Below are 14,365 nucleotides of genomic sequence, written 5' to 3'. Positions count from 1 at the left end.
CTTGAGCTGGAGTAGTAATTGGATGGGTAGCCTCTTGAGAAGTCCTACTACCTCACCTCTATGAGCATCACCTAATACTAAATACAATGAGTGCTAAGTGTTTCATTCGTTCTCATGAGAGATGGGTCTTGTGAACCACTACTCATTAAACATGGGTCAATCAGTTTGACTCAAAGACTACATAGTTATATCTTGATAGCATTATCATGATAATATTCTGGCTCCAACTCTTATTTTGCTCTAACAACTGATTGTGTCCATCTCGACATTCCCTTATTTTCCTCATTGCATTTTCATTCACCATGCATCAATACTTGTTCATTGCCGCATTTGATGACTACATTAATTGAATTACCCAGGGCTGTTCTGCCATCCCATCCAATTTTCATCAAATTGTAGCATGATGGTTTTAATGCAATTAAAACCAATGTGAAATAAAGTTATGGTAGAGCATATGTGATGCACTACTATAATAGACATTAACACAATATTACCCTTTAGGATTAATAATTATTTACTCCTTGGTAATTTGATCAAAAAGAATACTTCTTGATAATATACTCAAATCTCCAATCAAATTAACTTAAATCTGTAGGTTAGGTTAAACTATTGCAACGTTTTTGGAAATTTATATCAAAGATAGCCAATCATTCTGATAAATAAATTTTGGATCATATATACAACTGATAATGTTCACCAACATTTGAACAAACATTATGGAACATATAACATCATGGAAAGATGTGGATGGTGCATAGGAACACAGAAAAAACAGCTCCAGTAAACAATGTTACATCAAAAAATAGAGAGTAACAAAACAGAAAACCAGTTATAAGATTCAAATTTGCGAATATATATAACCATTCCACTCGTTGGGAATCATTTCTTGACTCTTCAACATCTTGAAAGTTGATCGTGTTAAAGGTAATCCCGAGAGGTGATAGTCCATTCAAATGTGTGAAGATATATAACCATTCCACTCATTGGGCATCATTTCTTGATTCTTCAACATCTTGAATGTTGATCGTGTTAATGGTAATCGCGAAAAGTGATAGTCTTTAGGTGCCTACATATTAACATCATGTCAGAAATGTCTACTGCTGATTATTTAAAAAAAGGAAAGAGGATACATAAATAATTCTCCAAACAAATTTATGACAAAAAAGGAAGAAATCAACCATCAGTAAATGATGTGACAAGACCTTTGGAATTCTCATTAATTTCATGCCTGACTCCTCCAATGTTTTGTCACTTTTCCTCCAGTTGCACTCATTACAAGCAGTAACCTGGTCAGAATGATGATGGATGAATCCAAGCAGAATTGTAAATGTAAATAGTCAATACTGAAACTCATATGAGGAACATTTCCAGAAAATCATATTTTCCTTACTCCTAGTAACAAAATTATAATGGAATCTTTAATCAAATATCTGATTAATATTACAAGCAAATAACAAGATTTTGATATTATGTCAACTAATCAACAAAAGTACTGTTTTCACAATCCAGATAATTGTTAAGCAAACACATGCTACTTATCTCCTTAAAGTCTATTACTGACCACTGTGCAAATAATGAATACATAAGAACTTACACAGGTTTGTGAAGCTAAACATCTGCTTTGCTTTAATTAACAACATACATGCCATATAAAATGTATTACACAGGTTTGCAAAGCTAAATATCTGCTTTGTATTAATTGACAACATAATTTAGTGTGCCATATTTCGGAAAATCATATTTTCCTTACTCCTATACTCCTAGTAACAAAATTCTAATGGAATCTTTAATCAAATATCTGATTAAAATTACAAGTAAATAACAATATTTTGATTCATATTATGTAAACTAATCATCAAAAGTACTGTTTTTACAATCCAGATAATTGTTAAGCAAACACATGCTCCTTATCTCCAAGTCTATGACTGACCACATGCTACTTATCTCCTTAAATTCTATGACTGAACACATGCTACTTATCTCCTTAAAGTCTATGACTGACCACTGTGCAAATAATGAATACATAAGACCTTACACAGGATTGTGAAGCTAAACATCTGCTTTGCTTTCATTAAGCACATACATGCCATATAAAACGCATTACACAGGTTTGCAAAGCTAAACATCTGCTTTGTATTAATTGATAACATAATTTAGTGTGCCATATTCTGTATAGTTTTCATTAAAGCATTGTAAAACCCAGTTTTTGCCAAAAATATAAGCTGAGATTCCCCAGCCTGGCTCAAATGGCTTATCAAAGAAACAAAATTACAGCGAAATAGTATCTAGCCAGTCATTTAGGTGATAAATACATATTTCGGATTGCTAAGATATGCAATAAGTCGCATCCCTTCAAATTGAAAGGAAACAATGCCTTTAACATTAAGGCTTTCAAATGTCTCAAAGCCTCATATCATATAACTCAGGTCCCATGCATTGTAGACAGAAAAGACTCCACACAATTTCATGATGGCTCAAACTCTGCTTACGTGCGTTGTACTTTTCAAAAGAAATTTTAGTACACAAATAAATTTGACACTATCATTATAAGTCATCGCCATGCAAGCAACAGATGTCACCGTTCAAATGCAAAAAGAGAGGTCAAATTAAACAATCAGTGAGAAAAGAAGAAAGCTCATCAGAGATACATTGTATCAAACTTAGAAATTACAGAAGTCTATTTAGAATACTAACATATGAGGATTATATAGAATTAAATGCAAATAAAATATGTATATGTTAAAAGAATTCTAATAATGTTTGTAATAATAATTAAAATAATACTCAAATGTCATTTTTTCAAAAATTAAATTTCATACTTATTTGAATGCAATATAGTAAACTCTGCTTACGTGCATTGTACTTTTCAAAAGAAATTTTAGTACACAAATAAATTTGACACTATCATTATAAGTCATCGCCATGCAAGCAACAGATGTCACCATTCAAATGCAAAAAGAGAGGTCAAATTAAACAATCAGTGAGAAAAGAAGAGCTCATCAGAGGTACATTGTATCCAACTTAGAAATTACAAAAGCCTATTTAGAATACTAACATATGAGGATTATACAGAATTAAATGCAAATAAAATATGTATATGTTAAAAGAATTATAATAATGTTTGTAATAATAATTAAAATTATACTCAAATGTCATTTTTTCAAAAATTAAATTTCATACTTATTTGAATGCAATATAAGGTAGCAACAGGGGGGTAAATGTACTGGAAATTATGCAGTTGGAAATAAAGCAATGGTGCAAAGAGATGGCAGTTGTCTTGTTACAGTAACCATATGGTTTTTCTCTCTCATGGGGAAACTTCAGCATAAGAAACTAACCTTGAAAAAACCATAAGATCTGCTATTTAAGATCTGGATTTACGTATCATTTATTTTCATTAAAAGATTGTCATCCATTGTATATTGTAACATGCAATTATCAAATGACCACATGTAGTGAGATTGTTTTCCAGAGAACTAGCATGGTTTCCTTTCTTTAATTGAAGAAGATTTGTGCAGTTTTAGGATAACTTCTATAGAGAAGAGCTATTAATAAGTACCATCATTTATGATTTACCAAACAAACAGAAACACACAAACTTCAGATGCCTTCGGAATTTTAGACCCTATTGCAAAGAATGTAAATGCTATCTTATCCATGTGCTCCAGAACTATGGTGAATATAAAGAACATCAATTTACCAATTCAAGTCATTTAGTTTTGAGAACGCAGCATTCATATTCTTATCATTGGTTATATTTTTAAAGCAACTACCAAGCATTAATTATCTGACTGCATTTTGGAGAGGGATTGGAATGAGATTGAAGACCTCCAAGGGTTTGAGGAATTATTGTTGAAGAAATTGTGGATTTCTTCCAATCTTTTCAGCACTTCGAATTGGGTCACCATTGCCAATGAATTGTGTCTAGTAATCCAATTTCTGGTCTGCAACTCGATCAGGGGTTTGAAAGACATTTATGTGCTGACAGATAATTATCATTTAGTATTTTGAGAAAGCAGCATCCATATTCTTATTATTGGTTATATTTTTAAAGTAACTACCAAAAATTACTTATCTGACTGTATTTTGGAGAGGGATTGGAATGAGATTGAAGACTTTCAAGTGTTTCAGGAATTGTAATTGAAAAAATTGTGGATTTCTTCCAATTTTTTCAGCACTTTGAATTGGTTAACCATTGCCAATGAATTATGTCTAGTAATCTGATTTCTGGTCTGCAACTCAATTTGGGGTTTGAAAGACATTTTTGTTCGAAGAAATGAAGAGCACACAACTATACTGAGGCAAATGATTATACCAAGGGGGGGGGTGTGGTGAATTAGTATAATGACAAGTTTACCAATTTAATACTTTTATCCAAACAATTAACTTCAAATGCCGAAATGAACAATTATGTACATGAACACAATAATACAAGATTTACATGGAAACCCAATGAGGGGGAAAATCACAAAAAATTATTGCTTCATATATCAACTTGTTCTTTTACAATGTTTTGTAGGCTCCAATCTACTTGAGGCTCCAACCCCTGTTTTATAAGCACCGACTCATTGGAAGCTCCAACCGCCACACTTCATAGGCTCTGACTTACAGAAAGCTACAACTCCCTTTGCCTGTCTTCGTAAGCACCGACCCACTGCACACAAACTTCTCTTCCACCTTGATAATGTTTCCGACTCAATTGATGATGGACCCTTTTGCTCAACTCTTCTTCTATCTGATCTTTATATCTGTATAGATCTTTCTTGCTTATAATTCCTTCAATAAATATTTATCTTCCAAAGTAAGCATAAATATATTTTCTTTACTTTATTCACACTTTTTACTCTTTACTGATTCTGAAACATATATATATATATATATAGATATCCTTAAATATCTGTTTTCATGATAACTTCATTTACACTTTAAATCTGAACATATATATCCTTTTATGCTTTGATAAATTCTTCAACAGCTGACTCCATACTCTTTTCTGCATTCATATATATATATATATATATATATATATATATATATATATATATATATATATTACTTTACTCCCTTCTACTCTTCCATATATTCATTCACCGTCTATTGTTTTGTCAAACATCTGTTTTTCTTCTCACACTCCATATATTCTTGAAAATGATGCAAATCCTTTTTGTATCCATTCATTCCAAATGATGCGACTTCTGGTCAAAGGAAACATCTTTTTGTTTCGATCACACCTTTTCTTAAACACTGATTTTAATCGTATGTTGTTTTAATTTGTTGTACTTTTATTTTAATATTAAACTTGAAATGTATCACTGTTTTTATTTTACTATATTATTGTTTATCATGCACCGCTGTAACTCAAAAGGAAAGCCACCCCTTAATGGGCATGAGAGATTACCGATAGGTTCTTGTTCGAACTGTGTTCTACGTCAAATGGCTTGCTTTGCATCCTGTATTTCTTATTTGTTTGAGTAGTTTCCTCAGTAACATCTAACACAATCTTCATACTCACTGAATTAATTAGTGTTTGTTTGCTTCTACGTGGCTTCCATATTTGGCAAACTTATCGCTCCAAATATTGATGATGACCAAATATGATTTGGTCTCTAGTTGCATGCGCACTTGTTCTCCTTATTCTGCTTGACTTCAATATATATTTTTTTGCTGCATTGATTAGTCTTCCCCTTCGTTACCATCGTTTCTTTTATGTTTGTTTTCTCTTCAAGTATGCAGTGCATGATGAACATGTTTGAGGTGTGTGCTGTTCCAAGTCATTGTTTTTTGGAATTCCTCCTTTTCATCGCTGACTGTTACATAGTCTTCCATAGTTGCCGTTATGTTTCTTTGTCTGGTTATCGCTGTTGGAAACACATCGAGTCTTCCACACTCTTCCAACACCATGTATTGTCTTACAGGGCTCTTTCCTTTGCATAGGCTGACTAGAATGTATGGAGAAACACAATTAGTTTCTAAATAACTCCCAATGCCATGTATCTTCATTTCCAGGTGATGTATTATATTTGGCATTGCTCTTTCCATGTTAATTGACTATCGATGCCATATATATATATATATATATATGTTTCTGATGCATCATCAGATCCTTACTCATCGAATGTTTTACACTGCACTCACCATGTGAAGGTTGATGTTCAAAACTTTCTTACTTTGATATAACACTAGTCACACTGCTATGTTCACAATATTAGTTTCCATAAACTCACAGTTATCTTGCATTCAAATTATTACTGCAACCCGACTTGTCATTATACTCATGCCATGGTCAGGTATGTATTTTCACCCGTGCTGGTCAAATCTCATTGCTGTTTAAATCAAAGATGATGTAACTCATACGTACCTCAGTTTTCATGTGATTGCTCCATATATATGTATGAAAGTGAAGAATCGAATCCAACACTTCTATTAAGTTGTCCATAAGATAATAACTATACGTTATTGTGTTGTGGTCTTATGCAGGCAATTTGTTGACTGTTAGTTTCACTTTCTTATTTTCTATCATTGCTGGACGACTTTCAAACTTCATAATGTACTATAACCATACTCACTGTCTTCTGAATAGATGTCCAGTCGCTTGCTTATTTATTATCTCTCTTCCATTTTGCAGTTTATGCATTTGATTCAAAGGAATGCTTATATTCTCTATATTGATCTAAGATTCTTTCGATCATGGCTTTATGTTTTCGTTGATAATGAAGTCTCTGATTTTTAATCATCATTTTCTAACTGGTTGAGTGCTAGATTTCTCATATATATAAGACTATTGTTACAGAAAATTCACCCATAGCTTGTCATTGGGTCTACTGCTGTCTAGTATTCATAATTGCTTTTCTCCTTAATTTCAAATATTCACCCTTCAATGTTATTGATCATTTAGCTTCTTGGTCACCTTCCATATTAGTGTCCCATCTTTGAATGGTTATGTACATTTATAATGTTTATTTATGTTGCCCATCACTATGATATTAATTTGCCTTATATCTATACCTTTGACATTGATAAAGGTCATGCTAACAATTTATCCTTAGTTTGTGAAGCCTTTTGAAATCAATGACGATAATTCCATCAATCTCCCCCCTTGTCATTGATTGCAATACTTAATTCTTCTTCTTCTTTTTGCTTCAATATCTCTCCCCCTTTGACATCAATGGAAAAGGGGTAGTAGCTATCAAAACTAGTCATCAAATGCTCCCCCTGTGAAAGTTCTCTCGTACTCCCCCTGAGAAGGATTCATCAATGCTCCTCCGAGCTCTAGTATTGCCATTTGATGCATATTCTATCTTTCTCAAATCTTTGACATCAATACAATATGCTATCTATCTTCTCCAAAGGTTTAGTTAATAGTCTCATTTGTATCTCCTTTAGAATTCGTAAGAGATATACGAATTGCAAGTTGCACTTGCAACGACTTCATTTTCTCCATTAGTAGTCTTCTTTCTCCAAACTTTTCTAGTTCTTCACTTTCGATTATTATGCCTTGAAGGCCATGAGGTTTCATTATTTTCTTTATCTCTGTCAACTTTCTTTCTTCATACGAAGATATGCCTTTTTTGTTTGTTCTTTGTATATTCTTTATGTGATTCTATGAATCCATATCCACAATGCTATGCTAAGTGCCCATAATAATTTCTATTTTTCCATCCATGTTGTGTTCTATATTCTCTTGCCTTGTGACCAAAATAGTTGAATGAGTAACAATATCTAAACAAGTCATGTCGAAGTTTGGATTTATGCTCTTTAGGAGGAAAAGCTTTTCTAATTCTATCTTTCTTTTCTTTTGAGGTTGTGCTTTGTTTTTGTTGAGCTTGATTCTTCTTGCTATCTTCATCTTTGGTAGGGTTTATCAAAACTTCAACACATCTTTCAAGTTCTTCCTCTTTATTAGACGCCATACTATTTCCTTCTTTGATGAAGCCTTTGAATGTACAATCATGATGCTTTGAACCTCTTTCATATCTTACTCCGGTCTTGCTAGAAGATGGCCTTTGGCTGTCAACAATATTAGTTAGGATTTCAGAACTCTTTTCGAACTTAAGACTAGTATTCACTTTGGCAGTAGTTTTCTCTAAATCACATTTCAGCATGGTGACTTCTTCCTCTTCTTTTGCATTTAACTTCATCATCATCTCATTACAAACTCGTTTGGCTTCTTCTAATTGTTCTTTCAAAGTCTTAATTACTTTGCTGCATTCATTTTGGAATTCATAAAATTCTTGGATTTGTGTTTCCAATCTTGCATTCTTCTTCTTAAGCTTTCGATTTTCTTTGTAAGCAAGATGAAGTTCTTCCATGATATCAACATCCTCTTCCTTGCTATAGGCCACTTCATCTTCTGTACGTGTAGAAGATTCTTCTTTTAACTTTCCATCATCCGGGACTTCTTTTGAATCTGATTCATTATCTTTTTTTATCATGTATTTTCCATCATTTACAAGGTCATCCTGATTTGTTGCATAATCACTTTTTACTGCCATGTGTATTCCAAGTGCCATCTCATCACAAATGTTAGCCTTTGTATTCCCACATGTATTTGATTCTATAATGTTGATACAATCATCACTCTATATAGAGTCGGCTTCATTGTCAAAAAATTCATCATCAATCACTTTAAACTTTTTACTTAGTGCATTTTTATTAATACTTTTTTTCACATTTCCTGTCCTATTATTTCATTTCCTTTTTCCCATGTGGGCTCAATAAATCTACCTTTAAGTGGTTAGGATTTATAGAAGGAACCTGCTTTGATACCAATTGAAGAGCACACGATTATACTGAAGTGGGGGGGGGGGGCGGGGGTGTGAACTAGTGTAATCTCAAATTTACCAATTTAGAACTTTTATCGAAACTATTAACTCTAAATGCTGAAATGAACAATTATGCACATGAACTCCATAACACAAGATTTACGTGGAAACCCAATGCAGGATAAAAGCACAACAAATAATTTCTTTATATATAAACTTTTTAGTTTACAATGTTTTGTAGGGTCCAACCTACTAGAGGCTCCAACTCATGTTTTATGAGCACCAACTCAGTGGAAGCTCCAACTCCCACACTTCGTAGGCTATGACCTACAAGAAGCTCCAACTCCCTCTGCTTGTCTTCGTGAGCACTGGCCCACTACACACAAACTTCTCTTCCACCTTGATAATGTTGCCGACTCAACTAATGATGGACCCGTTTGGTCAACTCTTCTTTAATCTGATCTTTATATTCGTATAGATCTTGCTTATACTTCCTTCAATAAATATTTATCTTCCAAAGTCAGCATAAATTTATTTTCTTTCCTTTGTTCACACTTTTTACTCTACTAATTTTGAACCATATATATAGATATCCTCAAATATCTGTTTTCATGATAACTTCATTTACACTTTAAATCTGAATATATATATCCTTTTATGCTCTGATAAATTCTTCAACAGACTTGCCATACTCTTTTCTGCACTCATATATAAATTATAAATCAGATTGGAAACCTGATATTATATATATATTACTCCCTTTACTCTTCCATACATTCATTCACCATATATTTGTAATATATTCTTTTCTCACATGTTTTTCTTCCCACATTCCATTCATATATTCTTGAAAATGATACAAATCCTTTTTATATCCATTCATTCCAAATGATGCGACTTCTGGTCAAAGGAAACATCCTTTTGTTTTGATCACACCTTTTCTTAAACACCGATTTTAATCGTATGTTCTTTTAATTTGTTGTACTGTTATTTTAATATTAAACTTGAAATGTAGCACTGTTTTTATTTTACTATATTGTTGTTTATCATGCACTAAAGTAACTCAAAATAAAGCCACCCCTAACGGGTATGAGAGATTACCAATAGGTTCTGGTTTGAACTGTATTCTACGTCAAATGGCTTGCTTTTGCTTTGCACCCTGTATTTCTTATTTGTTTGAGTAGTTTCCTCAGTAGTATCTAACACAATCTTCATACTCACTAAATTAATTAGTGTTTATTTGCTTCTACGTGACTTCCATATTTGGCGATGGGCAAATATGATTTGGCTGCTACTTGCGTTCGCACTCCTTATTTTGCTAGACTTCAATTTTTTTTTTTGCTGCATTGCTTAGTCTTCCCCCTTCGTTACCATAGTTGTTTTTATCTTTGTTAGCTATTCAAGTACGCCGTGCATGATGAAAATGTTTGAGGCATGTGCTGCTCCAAGTCATCGATTTTTGAAATTGCTCTTTTTCATCGCTGCTTATTACATAGCCTTCCATAGTTGCCATTATGTTTCTTTGTTTGGTTATGGCTGCTGGAAACACATCGAGTCTTCCAGCACCATGTATTGTCATACATGGCTCTTTCCTTTGCATATGCTGACTAGGATGTATGGAGAAACACAATTAGTTCCTAAATAAATCCCAATGCCATGTATCTTCATTTGCAGGTGATATATTAAATTTGGCATCACTCTTTCCATGTTAATTGACTATTGATGCCACACATATGTTTCTAATGCATCATCAGATCCTTACTCATCAAACGTTTTAAACTGTGGTAATCACTGTGAAGGTTGATGTTCGATTTCCCGGTCGCTTGTTCATCTTGCCACATCAAAACTTTCTTACAAGTTTAAATAATAATAACTTTTCATGTCACATTCAAAATATTACTACAACTCGACTTGCCACTTAGTTTTCATGTGATTGCTCCATATATATGTATGAAAGTGAAGAATCGAATCCAACACTTCTGTTAAGTTGTCCGTAAAATAATAACTATACATTATTCTGTTGTGGTCTTATGCTGGCAATTTGTTGACTGTTAGTTTCACTTTCTTATTGTCTATCACTGCTGGATGACTTTCAAACTTCATAATATACTATAACCATACTCACTGTCTGCTGAATAGATGTCCAGTCGCTTTTTAATTCTCTCTCTTCCTATAGAGTGTAATGTTCGGTTGAAGGAATTAATAAATTCATAGACTCCAAAAATTCTAATTGAATATTTATAGACATAACTGAAGTTGCGAACTACATTTATTCTGAGCATAAATACTCGAAACGCCGTGCCAAAGTGAACAAATATAGCTAGAAAAATCAGACAAAAGATCTGATCAAAGAATTTATCCCGGGAAAAACTTTCATGGAAGGAAACAACCCAACCCACAAAAACCTACGAATTTTATTATCAAAATAAACATTAGAATGCTCTAGAGTCTGTGGTTTCAAATATCCAAAGAGGATCGACAAAGACTTAAACATGAATATCAATTAAACAAACAACAATTGATATAAACACCAATATCCTTTGAACACCATTACGATAGTTTGATAGACAATGAATGCAATTTACAACAGCTTAGAATCAAACACAACTTTGATGACTATTATCACTTAAGGTCGCAATTTTTGAGGTGAGCGCAATACAGATTTTGAGAGATAATGCTAGACAAAGTAGACTAGCAGACAAAACAACAACCCCTCTATTGGTGTCTCCACACTTTCTTTACCCAAGTGACAATGAATGCAATTTACAACAGCTTAGAATCAAACACAACCTTGCTAACCAATATCACTTAGGTCGCAATTTCTCAGGTGATATCACTTAGGTCGCAATTTCTCAAGCAAGCGCAATACAGATTTTGAAAGATAATGCCACACAAAGCAGACTAGCGAACGGATTCAATTTACAACAGCTTAGACTCAAACACAACTCTGCTGACTATTATCACTTAGGTCGCAATTTCTCAGGGGAGCACAATACTGATTTTGAGAGATAACGCCAGACAAAGCAAACTAGCGAACGAAACAATGACCCATCTATTGGTGTCTCCATACTTTCTTTACCCAAGCAATACACCTCAACGGTAACTAACATTGAGGCTTTTCATTTCCTAGAAAAGATCCCGATGCAAGCTCTGATGTTGCCTCTTTGAAAACTATCGACCCAATACAAATGTCTAAGACCTAACGAAGATAGTTTCATTGTGCAATCGTTACCCAACAATGATTAATAAATGCCACATGATCATTCATCCTTGAGAGAACACGTTGAAAAGTATGCTGGTATAGCCGCATTAGAGATTGCTTCATCTCAATTGAAACATGCTTACACCTCTTTGGGTTAGATTGAACTGATGTTGTTATGTAAACAGAATTCTAAACCAATTAAAACACGTTAGAGTCAATATACAAACATTCAAAAATAAGAATTTCATAAACAAATATGACAATAGTCTCATATTGGTAAAACTTAGCATTTCATATGAAGTTACTAAATTTAACACTCCCTCTTAGCAAATATGAAATCAGCTATTTAGTCATGGACTTAGTCAACATGACCACACAAGAATCCTTTACTCATAATTGAAAATCATGGAATCAATCAACATGATAAATAAAACTATTTATTCACAATTAATAATCATGGAATCACTACAGATGGTAGACTTGTAAGATTCACAACTAAGCCTTTAATGACAAACTCTCTCAATGTGAACAGTCATGGAACCTCTCAACATGACATCCAGCTCCCATCACGGAATTTCTCAACATGATGTCATCATGGACTCCCAACATGATGTTCACTTCCTTAGAGAGAAAGAGTTATCATAGCTAGTCTTACAATCTTATTAATTCACACAAGAAGGATGGAATAAACCTATTTGGTTATGCTTCTAGCAATACCACTTATCAAACATTTGACATTTCAACAAACGCTTGGCAGACAACCCAATTATCACTGGATATATGGTATCTAAAATTCTGAAACATGGTATTCGAAAATGCAACAATTGTTCACAAATTCAGTTAACTTTAGCCTTATACATTGCTCAAATAAATATCAAGGACCAGTATATAAATCTGCCATGTGAATTTGCACATTTAACTCTAAAACAACAAATGGCTCACATCAAATTCTGAATTTATTCATTAACTTAATATGCTTCAAACAATTCCCGCTTGCAATCACATAAAGATTTTATCACCAACAAAACCACAAACATTCAGCCTTGAGAAATCCAAATCAGAAATTACCAGAAATCAAACATGTAAATTACCAAACTCTCCAAGATAGAATTGCACTCTTAGCCACAATCAATACAGTAAGAAAAGACACTAAATTATTCTAACCAACAATCCCTCCTCAGCCACAGGAAATACAGTACGAAAAGCAACCATGAAAATCTCAGAATTCGCAAGAAACCAATCTCCACTATACTTCAACAGTGGAGCAAAAACCTCAGATCAAACCCTTATACCTCAACAAGGGATTTGAAAATTAGAACCTTAGAAAAGCCACAAAGGCAACAAAAGAAAATAAATATCCAAGCATGCTTTTCTCAACAAATGGGCTTGTATTTATAACCTCCAAATTCCCTTTTGTTGTCAAAATGTAACTTCACTCAAGAAGCTTCACCACACAATATTAATTAGAAGCTTCCTTTAGATTCTCTAACTTAGCTGAACTAATTAATAAATGACACTTTTCAATGATAACTCAACTCTCAACTTAAATTATAACTTTATAATAAACTATTTAATAATTAATAATAATTTGGCCACTAATAACTCCCAAAATACTCATTATTTAAATATGCCGTCTGAAATAGGAGTCATACTTATTATTTCTCCATGTGAACAAATGCACTTTCGAAACATAGAAAGGGTCCATCTTGTTCAAACTTGCCACAAATAGTAAGTATACAAAACTAAGCCCAAAAAAAGTTCGTTTTGATCCAAACGAAGACCAACCTGTAGCTTACTGAAATGTGGAGAAGACCCGACCCTTCCAAGCCAAGCCACTGCCACAGAAGACCCTCTATCCACAATAATTAGCCTACGAGGATCACAATAATAGGCTAATCCTTGAAATTCCAAAGCTAGGAAAAATGGGGACATTATAGTCCTCCCTCCCTAAGATTGCTTGTCCTCAAGCAATCCGGCAATACAGTGAACTCCAACCTCCACCTAGATTCCAAATGAAGAAGTGCATGACATCTCTGTAGACACTAAACCAACTGCACACTAGCATCATCAGGACCAACCACATGTCCTGCAGCATCACACCCAAAACTTGTGCAAATGATGTAGAAGTCAGAATGTCACCAAAAGGCAACTCCAAAGAAGATCTGTGCATCCCCTTCTTCCCTATATCCACCCACATAATATATATTGGATGGGAATCTTGATCATCACCAATAATTGCTAAAAAAGATGTAGCCATAGGCGAACCATATGCACTGATGCCAACTGTATCAACAATAGGTGTAGCCACATCAAAATACGTGAACATAGGAACAATAATAACTTTTGCAACAAGAAACTGAAACGAATCTGTTGTTGATGAAAACTCATAATCATCAATATG

At 33.6% G+C, this 14,365-nt stretch overlaps 1 protein-coding gene across 4 annotated transcripts in view; it reads right to left on the bottom strand.

Moving 5' to 3' along the window:
• Positions 1 to 650: 650 nt before the first annotated feature.
• The window catches only part of LOC149569851 (HNH endonuclease), a 163,940-nt gene continuing 150,225 nt past the window's right edge, over positions 651 to 14,365 (bottom strand). For 2 of the 4 annotated variants that reach the window (XM_089822562.1, XM_089822561.1), the window contains 2 exons: positions 1,203 to 1,286; positions 651 to 1,066 (listed from right to left, as the gene is read on the bottom strand). In XM_089822562.1, coding sequence (XP_089678688.1) covers positions 950 to 1,066; positions 1,203 to 1,286 — 201 coding nt within the window. In that variant the 3' untranslated portion in view covers positions 651 to 949. Of the gene's footprint in view, positions 1,067 to 1,178; positions 1,287 to 14,365 lie in introns of all 4 variants that reach the window. The other 2 variants (XM_089822559.1, XM_089822560.1) reach the window with 1 other exon arrangement.

This window comes from Cupressus sempervirens, chromosome 3 (genome assembly GCF_028749045.1).
Source record: "Cupressus sempervirens isolate cs-2001-9-10 chromosome 3, ASM2874904v1, whole genome shotgun sequence".
NCBI lineage: Eukaryota > Viridiplantae > Streptophyta > Pinopsida > Cupressales > Cupressaceae > Cupressus > Cupressus sempervirens.
This window is presented reverse-complemented; position numbering and strand designations above follow the sequence as displayed.